At 43.2% G+C, this 21,174-nt stretch overlaps 1 protein-coding gene across 4 annotated transcripts in view; it reads right to left on the bottom strand.

Moving 5' to 3' along the window:
• Positions 1-21,174, bottom strand: part of St7 (suppression of tumorigenicity 7) — a 234,468-nt gene that overhangs the window by 29,251 nt on the left and 184,043 nt on the right. For all 4 annotated transcript variants that reach the window (XM_075953409.1, XM_075953410.1, XM_075953411.1 and 1 more), the window contains 2 exons: positions 7,571-7,643; positions 6,050-6,152 (listed from right to left, as the gene is read on the bottom strand). In XM_075953409.1, coding sequence (XP_075809524.1) covers positions 6,050-6,152; positions 7,571-7,643 — 176 coding nt within the window. The remainder of the gene's footprint in view (positions 1-6,049; positions 6,153-7,570; positions 7,644-21,174) is intronic.

Raw genomic sequence — 21,174 nt, 5'->3', positions numbered from 1 at the left:
AACAAATATTCCACAGCAAACTTATTTATCAATGAGGTGAAGTCCTTACACCAATATTCTGAGCAATGCAGGCTATCCTGTACGTAAGCTGAGCTTCAGTGATGGGTAAACATCCTTCTCTAAGGAATGCAGTGTCCCCTCCTGCCTCAGAATGGGCCCAGAGAGAAAGAAACAAGGCTAAGTGGTTTAAGACTTCAGACAAAATTAAGAAAAAATTTTCCCCATGGATGCTTGTAATTTTTCTTGGATATTCCATCCACAATTTTTTGGCACCACAGGGAGCTAGCCATGGCTCCTCAGCCCCACTTCTTCCTTCAGAGAGAGTGTGGGCCTCCAGTTCTATGGGTGGCATCACAATCACTTGAGAGTTTTGGTGGTAGTGGTGGCCCCTGGACATCTGTTATTCATTTTCTAGACTAGACGCATAGGTGATTTGAGCTGCTAGGTACTCTAGTCTGTCCCCAGTGCCATGTGTGAAAGATGTAGCCCCTAGGCCATGGAAATAGCAGGATGCAGTGGACTTGTAAGGGGTCAGCTTATTGCAAAGGAAGTTAGGCCACCCAGGCGTGCCCTGGAAAGGCCACTGTGATCCCAGCTCCTTTCTGTTGCTGTGTCCCTGCACCTATTAGACAGTAGATTCTTCCTCCATGAGCTTCTGCCATGGTGTACACTGCACCAGAGCGCCAAAGGCCATGGACAACCAGTAATAGACCAAATCCTCTAAAAGTGTGAGCTATGGAAATCGTCTCATTTTCTAGGATGGATGTCTTGTTAACTCTAACATGGGCTGGGAAGTGACTTGACATGCTGGGTTAATACTGTCAAATCTTCAGATTCAACCAGAGTAGCTAAGTTTACCTGCTCCGTTTATTAATTAAGGCGTCACATGTCTGCAGTAGGAGGGGAAAATGTTGTTTTCAATTCCATGCTTCCATGGGAATGAAAGCTAAACTACCTTGAGAGGGAGGTCTAAGTGAGCTGAGCAGTCGGGGACAGTGCCAGTGGAGCAGAGAACATGGGATTGGGAGCCCTTCTGGGGACCGACTCCATCACCTTGTTTTATAAGCTAAGGTCTCTGGTATTCTCCATTGGCGTCCTTTTTTGTTATGAGAGGGACAACTCTCCTGCCTCAGAAGAGGCCTTCTTCCTTCACCTAGACACTATATACCTCACTAGGTTGCAGGTCTAGCTTGTTAGAACTCTTTACTTATCCACCAGTGCTCTGTTCTAAAACGACGATTGGGAGGTCGCCTGCCAATTTTACTTTATCATAAAAGGGATAAATCTTGTTTTTGTTTTTTCAAGATGGGTTTCTGTGTGTAACAGCCCTTACTGTTCTGGGACTCACTTTGTAGACCAGGTTGTCCTTGAACTCACAGAGGGATTAAAGGTGTGAACCACCATGCTCCGGCTCTGAGATAATCTTGCTGCTGCCTCTTAGCCTCTGTATTCTCCAATGGTATCTGCTTCTAAAGCTGAGTATTTTGTACCCTAACGGTACAGTCAGATTCATCTCAAGAGCACACACTGAACACCAGGAACTGGACACCGATTACAACAGGACCCATATTCTCGAGGAGTTCACAGATCAGGCAGTGTTTGTGAAACAGGAAGCATGGCGCAGGGACCTAAAAAAGGGAGGCATGGCACTCGCTTTCAGAGCCTGCACAAGAGACTTGGCCACTCTCTAACCCCAGAAGCCAGGTCCTGTGCCTTAGCCACTCTCTAACCCCAGAAGCCAGGTCCTGTGCCTTACTGCTGTAAGCTTTCCTCATGCTCAGTACCGTGTTCAGAAGGCAAATCGTCTGTTTAGCTCTGAAAACTCAACATCCTGAACCCCGGAATTGAACCTTAGCTACAAGGGAAGTGTACTCCCATGTTCAGTCACCTGGGCTCTCAGAGGCCACTGTAGCTGTGCCCCTAGAACTGTGGAATCAAACACATTGTGCTAGTTTTGCAGATATGCACAAAGTAAAAATGGTGGATCATGGAATCTTCTATACTAACTTCTAAGAGAAGCCTAGGAGGCCAGGCAGTGGTGGCAGGGTCACTTTCTCTTCAGGGAGCCTCAGAGAGGAGGATGAGTAAAACCATGATGGTAAAACCAAAGGTAGAACAGAGACGCCAGGAAGTCAGATTCCAGGAACCGGGAACCTCTGACAGGAAATCACAGGCAGGGAGTTGAGCCTATCTAAGAGGTGGTCCTAGCGGGCTGTAACCAGAACGTAGTGGCTGGGCTGCCAAAGCCCTTAGGGATGCACATCATCCGGCCATGTGATTCAGATACAAAACATGGAGTCTCAAGATTAAATATTTCCCTGGGTTTCAGACTTGCTTGCTCCGGTCCAATCCCTCCTCTGTGTTTTCCTAGTCTATCACTCTGAAATAGGAACGCTTACTCTGTACCATTGGGTACTGAGAGTTTATTACTTGATTTTTTATTTTAAAGGACTTCAAGGCTAACCAGTTGTGTCAAATCTCAGAGGAGGTCTTGAACTTGGGCTTCTGAACAATGTTAGACTATTAAGAGTCTCGGAGATAGACTGAATGTGTTCTGTATTATAAGGAGGACATGGCAGTTGGGGTATTTGCTCTTAGGAAAGAGTTTGCCTTATAAGAAAGAGAACCAAAGTTTGATCCCCCTACCAAAAAAAAAAAATGAAGTGCTGAGTGTGGCCATTCCCAATGCTGGAGCAGTGGAAACCGGTGGATCCTTGGAGCTTACTGGCCAGCCAGCTTAGCATACTTGACAAGCTCCAGGCCCCTGAGACCTTGTCTCAAAAACAAAAACCAAACTGCAACAACAAAAAGGTGACGGCACCTGAGGAACAACAATTGAGACAGTCCTTTAGCTTCACATAAGTGTGCACTCACACACGTGAACACACACATTTACAAGCCTTCGGGCACCAAGGTGACTGCTGTGATTGAAGAGATGTGTTTGAGTGTCAGCAGGGTGAATTTGTAATGGTTCATCGTGGGAGTCGGCTTCAGTGGAGCAGCCCTGAGGAGGCTGGAGAAGCTCTAAGTGTAGTATTAAGAGCGGCGGGCTGTGTCCCCGGCACCCGGCCGCCCGCACGGCTAGCTTTACCCGAAATAATTACACGGAAACTGTATTCTTTTAAACACTGCCTGGCCCATTGGTTCCAGTTTCTTATTGGCTAGCTCTTACATATCGATCTAACCCATTTCTAATAATCTGTGTAGCTCCACGAGCTGGCTTACCAGGGAAGATCTTAACCTGCGTCTGTCTGGAGTGGGAGAATCATGGCGACTCCTTGACTCAGCTTCTTTCTCCCAGCATTCTGTTCTGTTTACTCCGCCTACCTAATTTTATGTCCTATTAAAGGGCCAAGGCAGTCTCTTTATTTAACCAATGAGATTAACACAAGCCAGAAGACTCTCCCCCATCATCTAAGTGTGAAATGGCTGCACCACTCCATAGGCTAGGAGTCTTGATGGAAGAGAAGCACAGGTACAGCACAGCTCCCCCTTCACATCCCACTCTTCCCCTTCCTCCTCCTTATGCCCCCTCCCTCGCTTGTTTCCTCCTCTTCTTCTGGAATTCATGGCCCCCTACCATGATGGAACCAAAATCAGTAAATCCTACCCAAGGAGGGATTAAAAGTATATACTTTTAATAATATAATATACTTTAATAGCTCTCTTCTCTACTTTCATGATTAGAAAATGGAGTGGGATTAAATATTTAAAATGCTGTATATCTGACATGATAGGACAGTTCCCTGATGAGATCATTACACATTGTATAAATGGATTGAAATGCCACATTCTATCATGTAAAAAAAATATGCAATTACCATGTATCAATTAAAACAACATTTGAAACATTTCCACTTTAAAATAAATATAATTGGCTGGAGTGTCAACTGACTGTCAAAATTTTCCACAGCAATTTTAAACTATTCCTAAGAGCTTTACTTTCCATTATTGCAGAGTTAAATGACAATGGCATCAAAATATCTGAACAACAGAACTGTAGAGATTCCCTGCACAGTATTATAGGACCCTTAATAGGGTGATATAGAAATTGGGACCTAAGGGGTCCCTAAGAAGCTAATATCAATTACTTTAAGCATTTATACATATATGGTATTCAAGTGTTACGGTGGTTTGACGTCTCAAATATTTGATATATTTGAATGTTTAATCACCAGAGAGTGGAATTCTTTGATATAATTAAAAAGATTGGACGTGTGGCTTTGTTGGAATATGTGTGGCCTTGTTGGAGGAAGTGTGCCACTTGTCACTTGGGTGGGCTTTGAGGTTTCAAAAGCCCATGCCAGGCCAAGGAGTGAGCGTTCTACCCCCAGCCTCATCTCCTCTCTGCCTGGATCAGGATGTATCTCTGAGCTACGCTCCTGCATGGACTAATTCTCTGAAGCTGCAAGGAAGACCACAATTAAGTGCTTTCTTTCAGAGAACCTTGGTCATGGTGTCTCTTCAAAGCAATAGAATAGTGACTAAGACAAGTGTTTTGCAAAAATTTTCAAACATTTTATCTCATTTGATACTTATCCCAAAAGATAGGCAATCCCAAGCATTTTCATCATTTTAAGATGAGTTCAGAGGCACTTGGTCCCAAGATTCCGGAGTGGGTGAATGACTGCCAGAACTTGACCCTAGTTTTTACCTCAGAATCCTAGGCTCTGTTACTCAATAATTCCTACAAAAGAGGCTTGCTTATATTTACAGAAGAGTTCTGTAGTTTGAAGGAGTATCCAAAAAATATTAATAGATGACTTCAGTTTACTATAATTGAGAACAACTTTTATGACCAGTTTTACATTTTAATCAGAGTTCAATCAACATTTTGGCTTAGTCTCAAAATATTGTATGAAGTTTCCTGCTTCTAGCATCCTACATATAACCCCCAAGCCTCTGTAAATATTTTGCTGATTAGCCACTAGCACCGGAGTGGTTAAGTACATCCTTATGCAAAAATGCCACTCCAGACCACTCTTCAATTTCCCATTAAGTGAAAACATAACCTAGACTTAAGTAAAGCCTCAGGAATGACATTAGATCACTTATCTCCCATTTTCAATATCAACAAAATAAATTAAAGTAGGGAACTCCATACATCACACACCCACATGCACAGGCTCACACACACTCACACACGCAACACACTCACACACAACACATGCACACACTCACTCACACACCACCCTCTTGCTATGGCACCGCAACAATGCAAGCCGGATTTCTTTATCATTTGCACCAGGAGGTCTTCATCAGATATCTTCCCAAACACATATGCCATGTAGCATCTGATGTGAGCTGCAGGATTAGTTTCTTAGAGACTAAATGTCCCTAATATCAACAGACTGAAACAGACCCACAGCTAAATACCTACCACAGAGCAGATAATTTCAGGGAAGCCCCAAATATACATTCAGCTCATGAATAAAACATTCCAGAAATATCTTTTGCTTTGATTAGATTCCGTTAAAATTAACTTCAGAAAGAATATGTGAAAAATATCAAGCATTTACTAACTGTGTATCATAGGGTTTAACCATGAAGACAAATCCTTTCACTAAGTGTAAGTTTTAGGTGGCACTCAAAGCGTTACAAGTTCTGGGGTTGCTCCTGTTTTTCTAGCCAGGCCTGATTCCCTACGTTTATCTGTAGAGACATGGGGTATCACATTAGTGGGAGTTTTTAAAGAGTTCTGTGCACAAGGGTTATTTCCAGAATTTGCCTCATAAGACTAAAACTGATAAAAAAAAAAACTCCTATCAAACTCACTTGAGCTAATTTTAAACTTCCTGAAGCTAGTTGCCTAAGTAAGGTCTATCAGTTTATTATGTTCACCCTGAAAACCAGCCCCCTACCCCAAGTTCCCTTGAGTGTAGTTTTAGCTCAAAAATGAGGCTATAAATGCCTGTGGACTGCACAGGTCCCAGCGTTGGTTGGTTGCAGTTCATTGTTTTATAACTGGGGTGCCTGGGGACAGGGCATTGTGGTTAGCAAATGCTTTCTCTGCTGTCATAATGAGCTCCTAGGGGATTCAGAGACTCACTTTTGGCACGTGCGGGTTAAATTCCACAGCTCTGTGAATGGCCTCCACTGCATTCATCTCCGCTGTGCTCAGGCCCCGCCGCGATGCCGCCTCGGGAGAGAATCTGAAAAGCAGAAAGACAAACATCATGCAGTTGGGACCACTGCTTGGGCAGCTACCCAGGGAGCAAGTATACATCAAGGGCCCCTATGAGCACAGTGACCTGATGGCACAAGCTCTCCAAACTTCCTCTACAGGGGACCTCTGAGCGACCCCTTCCACCAAGGCCAACAAAACCCCAGCAGAAGCAGAAAGCGTGCTTACACTGAATGGTTCAGCTGTCAACTCACTGTCTAAATAGCTAATCTACATTTTCTGCAAGGTACCGCTTCGGTGGGAGCAGAGGGAGGACTGACGAGGGCAGACAGTGTAGGAAAAAGAGAAAACTAGGTTACAGAAGAGCTCACTGGGTTAAAAACAGAACTGGGGGGATCGAAGGGAGGCTCCCAACCCAATGTCGGTGCTGTGGTGGGGGCTAATGGCCACAGCTCCAGCCACAGGCGAGCCTTTGTGGGCTGTTCCAGCAGGAGGGTGTGCGTGCCCAAACTGCGGGCAAGACACCCGCCCAAGGGAATGGAAAAAAAAAAAACCAGACCATGCAATCTCTTTCTCACCTCACACCCAGGGCTAACTCCAGAGCTGTGCTTGGCAGGCAGACACCACAGGGGAAGCTGTGACAACCCTGGCCCTGCCCTCCCAAGCTGGAGTCGCTGTGTAGGGAGAAAAGATGTTGCAGTAGGTACTGGCGATCTACAGGATGAAAAAGAACGAAAGAAAATTACTCCAGTTTTGAAGTGCACACACACTTAACAGCAAACCTGTCTGACCCCGCAGAGGCCGCTACCTGCTCTGCTTTCAGAGTCTACAGAGAGGGGCTGGGCTGTATCAGGGACGTGTACGCATTTAGGAACTCAAAAACAACGAATCTCTCTGTTCTCTTTAACCTGCCCAGTCATCCTCTGGATACGTGGGGATGTCTATGTGCCACAGTCACCTGCCTGAATAAAATGGGCAAATGTCCCCTGAGGTGGCATCTCACGGTAAGCAGACCAGGGGTGTGGAGGGGAAGAATGGGAGAGGACCATCCCCGCTGCCACACAGCAGGGCCCAGGAACAGACAGCAGAAGGGAGTGCACACACACAAAAAAAAAAAAAACGAAGAGAGGTACAGAATGTTTGTGTAAATCCCAAGCCGTCCTTTGATCCTACTGTCTGACAAAAAATAAAAAAAAAGTAAGAAAAAAAAAAAGTCACCCCAGAGGAATGTAATTTAATGCCAGTCTGTGTTAGGAGCCACACAATCTTACAACAGTGGGAACAGACACTTCCTCCTTCTAGGAATGAAACGAAGATCCACGGCTTTGGGAAAATGCATGCTTTTAAGCAAGGCCACAAGGACCAAGAGAAACTTCTGGAGAAAGCCCTCAAAGGGGACAGGTCTCCTTACATCATTGGGAGCCACACAAGCGACCGCTCACTTACTTGTCGGACACGGCTCTGGCTTTGAGCAGGGCAGCTGTGTAGCATATCGTTGCTGACTTTGGTAAGCTTATATCTGCGCAAGAAAAAGAGAGCAAGAACCCTTGTCAATCTGAAGTCAAAGGGACAATGCTCTAAAACACAAGATTAATAATGTAAGCCCAAAACAGTACAGATTAAGAATATTTAAGCTATTATATAAGAACCCCAGCCAGTTCTTTCTTACTGTGTCAAAATGCTTTGTTAATTTGTCAGTAATTCATGTTTAAAATTCAGCAGTCTTTAGAAATCATCTTCTATTTTAAAGTATGCATCTTATACCTTGATATAAATGCATAAATTTAGTGATTACAGAGAGACTTGTGATATAAAATGTAAATAGGACCTCATAAAAATTAATCTGAGTTTAAAATATTGACAGAGCTAAACAAGGTATTCTTTAATAGATTAATTTAAGACATGCTTTCTTTGTATTAAATTTCAGAAATTAAAACACATTTTTTTTATTGAGCTCTACATTTTTCTCTGCTCCCCTCCCTGCCTCTTCCCTCCCCCCTTCAGTCCTCCCCCAAGGTCCCCATGCTCCCAATTTACTCAGGAGAGCTTGTCTTTTTCTACTTCCCATGTAGATTAGATCTATTTAAGTCTCTCCTAGAGTCCTCATCGTTGTCTACGTTCTCTGGGATTTGCATATAGTTTGTACTGGGTGAATGTTTCAAAAATTTTGAAAAGTGTGCCAAGTTTTCTCATTCAAATTTATGACCAATCCCCTTTCATATCAAAGCCTAATTTGTCACCCAGAAAGACGATTTTATAACGTTTCTAGAAAATTACATACGAAGAGGTGGAGCAACTGTGCAGTGTAGATAATCAGTTTACAAACAAACACAGGGCAGAGAGCACACTGACCGGAAGTGGGGGGGCTTGGGGTATGTATTTAAATTGGAATTCCCTTCTCAAAAAAGGACAGTTGGTATTTCTTTAGCAGTTGTTAACCCTTTTTTTTTTTTACTCTGACACAGAAATGGTTTCTTAACAAAGAAAATTTATTTGGAAGGGGTGTTGTGTGCCACACACAGCACCTGTGTGGAGGTCAGTAGACAACCTGCATGCATCCATTTTGTCTCATTGAGCCATGTAGGTTCTGGGGGCCAAACCCCAGTAGTCAGGCTTGGCAGCAAAGCACCCTTCCCTGCTGAACCATCTTGCCAATCCCCAAAATATTTTCTTAGTTCAACATAAACTCGGGCTGGAAAGAAAGTTTGGCCAGTAAAGCCAATTGCAGCTTTCTCTCACATGCCTCAAAATTTGCCCTTAATATCTGAAATTATCCCACAGATCTCTTCACAGGACTGTTTGCAAGTTTGAAAGAACTCCATAGGAAAACTGTAAAGGAATCTCACAGTTAGCCAGTGGCAGAAGAAGAACATAACTCCTTGAAAGAAAATAATTTCCTCTTCCACACCAAATACTCATTATCATCAACTCCAGCCTGGGGATTTCTCTTTAGAGGAAGTTTCAGGACTCAGGTAAAACACAACCAGTTACGGGAAATCCCAAGCCAGGCACTGAGACAGCTGAGTCCTGCTTCAGCTCAGCTTACCTTGACCCCCTCTGTCATGACCAGTACCGGGGCCTGGGGGAGCTGGTCACTCTATTCTGTACCTGTGTAATGTGTCGGGAGTACTCAGTGAGGCAGGAAGCTGGACAACAATGATCTTAGCTCCTGACATTTGCAGAACTAAGAAGCATCTCTTGGCTGGGCCATTGGAATCAGATAGATATGGACATGAGCCTCTAGATGTGAGAGGGTGTGCAGAGCCTGTGATCATCCATCTTCCATATTAACCAGCCCCACATAAGCTTCCAGGCAGAAGGCCCTGCCCACCAAGATGGTTCCTGTCTCTTCCCATTTTCTGGCTCATCATAAGGTTCTTCTCTACCACAGTCTGGTTTCTGAACGATTTGGCTTCTGTGGGGGACAAACAGGTCTAGCCTTTCCTAGATCTTTGTTGTTAACTCTAAGACACAGAACTGAAAGGGAAGGAGGGCTTTTCAGTCTGTATCTCAGGATCCATAATCAAGCAAAATTTCATTGTCACCAACAGACATACTACAGATGGCTGCTTCTCTGTTTATTTATGTGTTTCAGATAGGGTCTCATGTAGCCCAGGCTGGCCTCAAAGTCATTACATAGCTGAGGGTAACCATGAAATCTTGATCTGGTATGCATTACTAATTTTAGATGTATTTGATATGCAAAGATATGAAGATCGGATAATAGTGAAACACCTTCAACAGTGTTACAGTGTCACTGCGGGTGACAGGCCATGGTCCCCACTGCTTTTCTCTCTCTCCACAGCTTGCAATGTAAATTGTAAAATACTAAAATTGCAAAGGTTAACAGTACTGCTAGGGAGAGAATTCTGTTGTTAAAACGTGTACAGCAGGTTCATTGGCAAATACACTGGTGGAGCCAGACACACACAGACAGACAGACAGACAGACAGACAGACAACAGAGAGGGGCATCAAGCACTGTCAACCTGCCCATCTAGCAGACACATAGAACTCAAACTCCCAGGGAAAGCTGCAATGCTCCCTTGCATGGTGCCTGCTGCAGTATATCATCACCTCATTAATATTACAGCTAGTAATGTCCAATCAGAGGCAGAAGCTGAGATTTGGGACACAATTTTCGATATTTGCAAAACTAGAAGAGTTTATTAAAGCCCTCTTGCACTCTGGTCCCTGCTTCTTTGATTTCTGGATTCTTCTCAATCTGAGACTTGGCAACTGTTGCCTATTAACAAACTTTAGTGTGACTTCTCCTACTTTACAAATATAGTAAAATACGAAAATAGTGCAAAGATCTTTGGATGGTTCACTCAACTTTCCAAATGGTTATATTTCATATAACCATATTCCCAAGCACCAAACTAAGCTGACATTGTGAATGTCATTTGAATAATTGATTTTTCTTCATCTCACCATCTTACATGTGTTTAAGTATGTATCCGACATATCTAAGTTCATGTAACACTACAACCCCACCAAGATAAAGAGCTATTCCAGGACCACAGAGACCCCCTTGCTGGCCTTTTATGCGTGTCTGCACCCTGTCCTCTCCACACATGGTGGTTGCAAATCTGCTTTCTGCAGTTTTGCTTGCCCTATGATTTCATGCTTTGACACTATGGAAGAGTATAAAATGATAAGATAAAGAGACTGTCAGATTTGTCATGGAAATGTTCGTGTCAGAAGCTGTGACAGAGGATAACAAGTTATCAGTGTGCTCATAGTGCCAGGAACTTCTGCAGAAATTTCATTCTGTGGGAGAAACTAAACCCAAGTCGAGTATTTAGCTGGTTTTGGGATGACAGACTAACTCTACAGTGACTTTCTGCCTTTTACAGTGGAATTTATTGAGAATTACCATAAGATTCTCTTAAGCACTGGAATTTTGGTTGGGGTATGTTCACTGATAGGTCAGACAGTTAGCATTCACAAGGCCTGGGCTCAGTCCAAAAGCACTCTCTTTCTCCTCCCCTCCCCTGCCCCGACAGTATTATAACCCAAAAAGTACCCTCTTTCTCCTCCCCCTCTCTCACACACAGTATTATAATCCAAAAACGAAACCACACAATTCACCCCATTACTCCCTATAGAAATAAGGCATGCAAACTACATATTTCTCACAAGCTAACCTGAACTTCTGGTATTTGTCTAGTTTTTCTTCTACTTGTCTTCAACATGTATTTACGTAAGTCCTTTTCTGAAAGGGGAAGAAATTTCTCCATGTATGCTAATACGTGCAATCAAACTGTCATCAAATTCTTTATTAAAAGTTGCAGTCTTGGACTTCATACACACGGACGCCCATAGCGTTTCTGAAATCTATCCATATAGTAGTACAGAAGTCTCATTTCTCTCCATGGCTGACTACTATGCATTGTGTGTATACACTAGATGGTATTCTCTTATTAATGGATACTTGGATTGCTTTCCAGCTTTAGCCTACTATAATTAAGGATATCATGACTTTGCTTATTACGTACACTTTCAAAATATTCATTTCTTTTGTGTGATTGAAAGTGAAATGTCATGGTTAAAAGGTGGATATTTAAATTTACTGAACAGTGCTAAGATATGTCTCCAAGAGGAGCCACAAGCTTTCAAAATTTTTATCTGATGGCAGAAAACAGGAAGCAGTTACTAAGGCTGGAAAGGAGTTACTGGCTGCAGCAGACAGGAGGCAATGTTTAAAAAAGACAGCAAGTTCTATGTTTCACTCCAGGCGGGTCACACGACAAAATGCCATCCCCCTGTCTGCATAAGACTGCATGTAACTGAGTAATTTCTACCTCAGAGTTTCTTTTGCTAAAACTAACAATTCAAAGTCTCTTTTTAACACTATAATCTTCCTCAAACTTTATTGATCTTCTATACTGCTCCAAACTCCACTTTGTCTCTCCGAGCCTAACACCCACTAGTTTCGCCTTCTATGACAACATAGAATCAGATTATTTCCCAAATTGTACTACAAACATTAAAATGTCTCTCTGATGTCAGTTTTCCCGGGGAAAAGCCTCTTAGTTTCTCATCTGACGGAACCTGCAGGACTTTTGCCAGGTTTTGTCCCTCTGGGTGCGATGGGTGACTTTTACAGTGAGAACTGATAATGGCAGCAAAGCCTCACAGTGCTCCACACCTGCCCAGGAAGGAGCTCCAGGAACCAGAGCCACCACCATCGAAGCCAGGCCCAGCACTGGGTACCTGAGATCTCAGTTGTGCCTGTGACTGTGCAGTCAAACCAACAAAGCCCCACAATCTCTTCAAATTCATTTTAGCCCATTTGTTTTTGTCCTCTGGTTCACAGAAGCCAGGAAATTTTTCTGCAAATTTGAAAACCCCCCAGGCAGGATTTCACATGTGACTCCATTAAATTTTCAATCTTATTAAATCTGTAGCATTAATTTTAGTGCTTTCAGCATGGCAGCCCAGCTTATCAGTCATCGTTCTGATTCAAGCTGCCGTCTACGGCTTTGCTCCATCCATTCATTCCATAAGCATGCTTTCCCCACACCACTACCTCCATCAGAACTGCTGCAAGCAGTTACTGAGGGCGTGCTATGGGGTGGGCCTTGGTACTGTGTCATCGTCAGAGAAACAGTATGCATTAGAAGGCGTTCAAATGCAATGTGGAAATGCGCTGCTGTCACAGCTGCAACAAACACAAACCATCTCACATGATATTCAGCTGATCTTTGTCTCTGAGTTGATTTTAAAAGGGTCGGCAGGTGGGTACAGGGTGCAGGCCTATAATCCTCGCATTCTGGAGGCTGTGGGAGAGGACTGGGAGTTCCAGGTCATCCCGGCTACACAGAAAAATCACATAAAACAACAACAACAAGAAGAGCAAGAATTGCCAGTAGCAGTACCAAGAAGGAAGTCTGGGACTATGCTTCTGGGGATCACCACAGTCTGCAACTGTCGACAGTTAACACACATGCAACCATTATGCTCCACGTTCACTAAAAGAAAAGCATTTAAAACATTAGCAAATGTTTTGTTTCAAGAAGCAATCAGTTCTATGGCATCCTTCCAATTCAGAAACATGAAAGAAACTGGCCACTTAAACTAATAAGATAAACATTTAAGCACTATTGTATATACCGTAACTATCTTCACAGCCACTATCTCATCTGTGTTTATTTGCTACAGATTCTCTAGTATGCACATCCTGGAATTTCAGTCACCTCTATCTCTGCTAAATGCTCATAAAACACATAATTATGATTTTTAGAATTTTGCTGGGATCCTATTTAGCTGGTGTAATTCTTAGAAAATGACCAAAAAGTATTAAAGGATATGGGAAACAGAAGGAGTGGCTGGGAGTTTCTGCTCCCAACAGTACTGTCATGAAATCGAGGCAAAGAATTAGACAACAGACTACGGCTGCTATGCTCATTCCATCCAAATATTTTCCTTTTTAAGAAAATAGGCCCAGATAGACAGAGTGGCACACAACTATAATCTCAGTGCTACAGGAAGCTGAGGCAGGAGGACCTCGGGGTCAAGACAAGCCTGAATTATGTACAGTTACGACGCAACTGAGAGAGACAGATAAAGGGAGGAAAGAGTGGAGAGGGGGGTACAGGAAGTCCCGCAAGCTGGCTAAGAGAAACTCAGGAGAACATCTAACCAATTACTGGCAAAACCAATCTTGTAGCACATACTCTTGTCACCACCCCAAACTATCAGCTGTGCTATTTGCTTTTATTTTCCCTCTCATATTATCTTATACTTTATTCACTGTGTTGCATAGACTGTAGCCTCATGCTCTCAAATACTCAGATTTCTGCTTCTCTCAGATCTTCACCACCCTGTGGAGCAGCTTATTGGTACAGACCTTACTAATGGGTATTTAGCTTTGTCATCCTGATATTTCCATTCTTTTGCTTTTTATGTGTATATGTGTGTGTGTGTGATACATGTGTGTATGGTGTATGTGTGCGCACCTATAGGCATCCACAGGGGAAAGAGGAGGATGCTGTGAGTACATTGTTATCAGTGTATACCTGGTTCCTTTGAGAAGGGATCTCTCACTATACCTAAAGTCCCATTGATCCTCCTGTCTAACCCACCACAGCCCTGACTGGCTTTTTACATGAGTGATGGAATGCAAACTCGGATGCTTATGCTCTAGAAGCAAGGACTCTTAGTCACTGAGTCATCTCTGCAGCCCCACCATGCTGATCTTTCCACATGCTTTAATCATTTATACCTCCTTTGCACTTCGTTCCGCTGGGAGCCACTATAATTTCATCATTCGGAGTCAACCATACTTTCTAAAGTATTTTCCTGTTAGAGAAAAATTTTCACATACCCTATCCTAAATCTATCAACACCAGGTCAGTTATGTTCAATGGCTCTCCATTTGTGAGACCACATTTATTTTTCCCCTGAATTAAAGAAAAAACATGCTTTCCACTATTATTTCTTTTAAATTCAAGGGTCATTTCCATGCCTAATGTTCCTTTCTTTTACTTATGATTAAGCTTCTCCATCTAAGAATCTACCTTCTGATTGAGCAGGATATCATTCCTGTGTTTTGACTACTTTGGCAGTAACTCGGGTGCCCATAAGGCACCAGCCTATCAGATGGTCTGATTAGCAAACAGTACTCCCAGAACTCCCAACATGCACTTCACTGTCACGAGTTCAGCCTTTAGGATGTGTCATCTGTTACTGCCTCCCTGCCCCAGTGTTTAATCCTTGTGTTGTGTACAGCAAGAGCAGGTAAGTGTTGGTGGGCCGCATGGCCGAGCAGCCTCCCTGTGTCTTGGGTCCACTCCCTGGAAGAGGATCTGAGTCTGGGTCTGTTTTATGAGCCTTAGTTGGCTATGGTTGGGGGAGCAGCAGAAAGCATGTGGCTGTGGCTCACAACAGGATGATTATTAGCTCATCTGGAAGACAGAAGAACGTCTACACTCAGGGTACCGCTTGTCTAAAGAAGAAAAGCAAATCTCACCTCCCACAGATCTCAACTGATGTTTACAAAGCTCTCCAAATCCCCCTGCCTGGGATCAAAAGGTGTTCAACTGTGGGGTCAGCAAGTCATTTCTTTCCCGACCATTTCACTCTCGGGTCTGAGAGCTTTGGCACGATGATCACCTCCCAACCACAAAGCACAGCGGAGTGTGAGCCCATTATCCTACTCTTTAATGCTGGGGGCAGACAAATTTTCCTTTGAGATTGCTTCCAGATCTCTCCAAGGCCTTTAGAACAAACTCATAGCCAGACACAAAGCCTTTCAGGTCTGTCCCCTATGCAGTTCACCCCATGTATCTTCTGCCATTTGCTGTGCCCCTTGTTCATCCACTCGCAATGTAGAAAATGGGGGATTTTCAATAAAAAAAAAATGGAGTACAGACCTAAACAGAGAACTCTCAACAGATGAATCTAAAACAGCTGAAAGACACTTAAGGAAATGTTCACCATCCTTAGTCATCAGAGAAATGCAAATCAAAACAACTCTGAGATTCCATCTTATACCTGTAAGAATGGCCAAGATCAAAAACACTGCTGACAATTTATGCTGGAGAAGTTGTGGGGTAATGGGAACACTCCTGCATTGCTGGTGGGAAAGCAAGCTGGTACAGCCCCTTTAGATGTCAGTGTGGCAATTTCTCAGAAAATTAGGAAACAACCTTCCTCAAGACCCAGGAAAACCACTTTTGGGTATATATCCAAAGGATGCTCAATCGTGCCACAAGGACATGTGCTCAACTATGTTCATAGCAGCTTTGTTTGTCATCGCCAGAACCTGGAAACAACCTAAATGTCCCTCGCCTGAAGAATGGATAAGAAAAATGTGGTACATTTACACAATGGAGTACTACATGGCAGAAAAAAACAATGACAGCTTGAATTTTGTAGGCAAATGGATGGAGCTAGAAAACATCATTTTGAGAAAGGTAACCAAGACCCAGAGAGACAATTATCACATGCACTCACTCATAAGTGGTTTTTAACCATAAAGCAAAGAAAATCAGCCCACAGATCACAATCCCAAAAAACCTAGACAACAATGAGGACCCTAAGAGACATACATAGATCTAATCTACATAGGAAGTAGAAAAATACAAGATCTCCCGAGTAAATAGGGAGCATGGGGACCTTGGGAGAGGGTTGAAAGGGGGAGGGGAGAGGCAAAGAGGGTGAGCAGAGAAAAATGTAGAGCTCAATAAAAATCAATAAAAAAGAAAAGAAAATGGGGGATTTCTCACACAGACATACTGGTCACGCCCCCAGCTTGCACATGCTCTCTTTAGCATGAGCACGTTCACTGTCCACTTCAGTTCAGTTCACCACCTCCAGGAAGTAGCTCTTCCCATTTTGCTGGGTGAAGTAGCCTTTCCACCTCAGTTTAAAACTACTCCCACAATCCCTATTCCTTCCTGTGGCCATTTCTTCCCACATTTACTTAATTGGTGTTCTGTAGGAAGTAACGGCTGTGTAATTTGAGCTCTTTATAACCACAACACAAAGCAATGTCTGAAACATACTTAGTAATCAGTGTCTACTGAACAAAATCTAAATTAATGCACCCACAAATTTGACAACATTCATATCGAATCTCACTCCTGAAAGACAAAAGTAATCACTGCTGATGGCAGCTTAAGAGGGAAGCATGAACGGCTTTATTTCTTAAGATGTGTGACTTGCAATTATCTTTGCCTCCAGTGTCTCAACAGGATGTGTGACAAGTTGATAGTGCTCTTATCATGATGCCTGCTCGAAAGAGCAGTGGAAAGAATTGGGCAGGGGAGAAAACAGTGAACGTTGAAACAGGATGAAGAGAAGAAGACACTTCATCCTGAAATAAGGAAGGCGACCACACCTCTTCTGGCTCCTCTTAACCTTTTACTGGAATGTAACTAAAAGGAGGTCATCTAAGGAAGAATGACTCTAGAATTTTCCAGTTATAAAGGGCTCATGAGAGCAAAAATTCAATGCAATAATCCTGAAGAAGAATTCATGGAACGAAACTTCAGATAAGATAAAACAATTTAAGAGACCAATCGCTTTGATCTCGTTTCCTTTTGTTCATCCACCAATGATAATGATCAAGATGTGGTTTAATGGACCATTACTGTGATCAAGATGGGGTTTAACGGGTCATTACTGTTCTTATGCATGAGACAGGTCAAGTGGGGGTCAACTCTCATATTTATCGTTCTAAAACGCTTTGAAGGACAGCATCCAGCAGATAAATAAACCAACTGACTCACCAATGATAATACCCCATAATGGCATCTCCATTTCCGATTCATTCACTAACAACACATGTTCCAAATGTCCACTCCATTATTCAGGGGCCCAAGACAAACAGGACACAGAGCTTGTTCTCAAAGACATTCTTTCTCTACACAGTCTGTGGTGAGTTCAAAATAAGTGCACCCAGTACTGGTTTACCTTCATCAAATATAACATATGAGGTGTACACACACACATACACACACTCATATATATATATATATTATATATCACCTTTCTATACTAGAGTAAAAACAAAGTGACATGGAATAGGTCACATTAATCCCTGAATCCAGATGCACCTAAAAGTATCTTCTACATAATGTGTTTTAATAGATCTTTGATGAAATTTGAAAAAGTTAACCAAGTAATTAATTCTCTGCGATCCAGTATCAACTGCAGGTTGAATAGCTATGCTCCAAAGTCCAAAACTTTTAAGCACATTTCAAAAAGCCTTGGATTTTAGAAATTTTCAGACTAGGGACCACTCAGTTAGGCAAAAATTCTAAACTGCAGACTACAAGTCTCCAAATGTAACACACACCTGGTTCCGAGCAGTTCAGATATGGTATCCCATGTCCCTCCTCTTGTCTGGCAACAAACTGACATCACCTCCGTGAGACACACTTGAAGTTCACATCACCTCAACAAACTGACATCACCTCCGTGAGACACACTTGAAGTTCACATCACCTCAACAAACTGACATCACCTCCGTGAGACACACTTGAAGTTCACATCACCTCAACAAACTGACATCACCTCCGTGAGACACACTTGAAGTTCACATTACCTCAACAAACTGACATCACCTCCGTGAGACACACTTGAAGTTCACATCACCTCAACAAACTGACATCACCTCCGTGAGACACACTTGAAGTTCACATTACCTCAACAAACTGACATCACCTCCGTGAGACACACTTGAAGTTCACATCACCTCAACAAACTGACATCACCTCCGTGAGACACACTTGAAGTTCACATTACCTCAACAAACTGACATCACCTCCGTGAGACACATTTGAAGTTCACATCACCTCAACAAACTGACATCACCTCCGTGAGACACACTTGAAGTTCACATCACCTCAACAAACTGACATCACCTCCGTGAGACACACTTGAAGTTCACATCACCTCAACAAACTGACATCACCTCCGTGAGACACACTTGAAGTTCACATCACCTCAACAAACTGACATCACCTCCGTGAGACACACTTGAAGTTCACATCACCTCAACAAACTGACATCACCTCCGTGAGACACACTTGAAGTTCACATCACCTCAACAAACTGACATCACCTCCGTGAGACACACTTGAAGTTCACATCACCTCAACAAACTGACATCACCTCCGTGAGACACACTTGAAGTTCACATCACCTCAACAAACTGACATCACCTCCGTGAGACACACTTGAAGTTCACATCACCTCAACAAACTGACATCACCTCCGTGAGACACACTTGAAGTTCACATCACCTCAACAAACTGACATCACCTCCGTGAGACACACTTGAAGTTCACATCACCTCAACAAACTGACATCACCTCCGTGAGACACACTTGAAGTTCACATCACCTCAACAAACTGACATCACCTCCGTGAGACACACTTGAAGTTCACATCACCTCAACAAACTGACATCACCTCCGTGAGACACACTTGAAGTTCACATCACCTCAACAAACTGACATCACCTCCGTGAGACACACTTGAAGTTCACATCACCTCAACAAACTGACATCACCTCCGTGAGACACACTTGAAGTTCACATCACCTCAACAAACTGACATCACCTCCGTGAGACACACTTGAAGTTCACATCACCTCAACAAACTGACATCACCTCCGTGAGACACACTTGAAGTTCACATCACCTCAACAAACTGACATCACCTCCGTGAGACACACTTGAAGTTCACATCACCTCAACAAACTGACATCACCTCCGTGAGACACACTTGAAGTTCACATCACCTCAACAAACTGACATCACCTCCGTGAGACACACTTGAAGTTCACATCACCTCAACAAAGGCAGCACTCACAGATTCTTCTAGAGCCCTAAACCAACAAGTAGGAAGGAAAAACTAAAGGAGGAAACTGGTTGCCTGTTTCACTTCCATAACTGTTTATGGCCTGTATCACGCTATTACTGCCCTGTTATACGATGCTATCACCCACGCGGACGGACTCAGAAGACTTTCGACCTTTACTCCTATTCACGGTATGATGGAAACAACAGCGATGTAAAATCGGATCCTTAAATTCTTGTTGTTGTTAGTTCCAGGCAGTGTGAGGTCTTTTTGCCCCACCTTCAAGAAAGTTAATCCAAAGTCCCCTTTCAACCAAAGAGGGAAATTCACTGAAGAAATAAAAAGGATTGATATACAAAAACCTCGAAAAATGTGCCGTCTGGGATTTCAATGATTCAATCGGGAAATTCTACATGGCCTTAGTAATTTTGGGCAGGGGGAAGAGCAAGGAACATGCATTCAGCTACACCCAGAAAAATTCATCTTACGCTGCAAAGCCAAACACCAGATGTGATTTGCAACTTTTGGACTGGATTACCCTAGAAGTTCTGTCAAAGGGCCCTTCTGTGGCTGGTGCCTTGGAGCCAAACGCGGCAGTTTCAGTGATGGTAATGGCTGGCTGGGGAGGAATGTTACCTTGGTAAATTATGATAACTGGGCAATAAGGATTACCAAAGCCAACATAAATTTAGGGGGTTTGTGAGTGTGCCAGCTATGTGAATTACAGATGTATGCACTTATGAACACTCTTCTCCATCATCAGAGACAGAATTTCCTCATGCATGCAACCCTTGTTGAAATGACATTCATTATCAGAGCTCATGCTTACTACATACATAGCCCGTCATCTGACAGTCAGTCCATCGTCTGGTCTAAGTGATCTCAAAGGCCTAGTCTGCTTGGCAGTCTTACCTCCGGTATCCAAATCAGGAGGGCACCTAGTCCAAAGCTCTCTCTGCAGGCCTATCGCTCTCGGTGACTTATGCTTCTAAGACTGAAGCCCCAGCTCATGGTATCAGTGGCGACAATTATTTTCAGGTCTGAAGACGGCTCATTGGCCCATCTTTACACTAAAATTCTCTTTAATCACTTGCCTAACATGCTTGATCTTTTCCATAGTAGCTAGTTCAGGAAGTGGAGCTGGACAAGGTTTAGGGTCACTAAAAGAGAGGGACAATGCTTCAACCTTTATTTGCTAAAGCAGCCTAATTTTGTGGTAAATGTTTCAGATGTTGTGTGTGTGTGGCAGCCAACCCTGAGTCTACTGTTTGACCACAGGGCTCTGTTTCCAAGGTCTGAACAATCCAACAATGATGACTATGGATCTTACTCACTGCTCTGACACCTCAGACACCTGTTGTCTTCAAAGACAAACAGAAAACAGACTATCCACAAAGGCAGGATGTCTGGTGACCATTTCACAGCAACAGTGACAATGGTCAGATAGTGTGTGCTGGCTACAAGGGCTTGGACAATGAACAACCCGACTTCAAAAGGACTAGCAAAGGCTTGTGTGCTGAAATCTCAGCACAGAAGGACTTCTCTTTATGGCCTCTGCTCTCATTCTGCTGGGATGAAAGTACCCCCTCTAGTCAGAACCATGTTCTGGACACACCTTTGTAAATATCAGTTGGCAGGCAATAAGGCTAATTTAGAGTGGGCTCAATATTAGTAATTGCTGCATTTATACATTTTTGACTATTAAAAAAGTAGCGTTTTCTTATAGGGAAGTTT

This window comes from Microtus pennsylvanicus, chromosome 19 (genome assembly GCF_037038515.1).
Source record: "Microtus pennsylvanicus isolate mMicPen1 chromosome 19, mMicPen1.hap1, whole genome shotgun sequence".
Classification (NCBI taxonomy): domain Eukaryota; kingdom Metazoa; phylum Chordata; class Mammalia; order Rodentia; family Cricetidae; genus Microtus; species Microtus pennsylvanicus.
The sequence above is the reverse complement of the archived record's forward strand: the minus strand, read 5'-3'. Positions and strand labels throughout refer to the sequence as shown.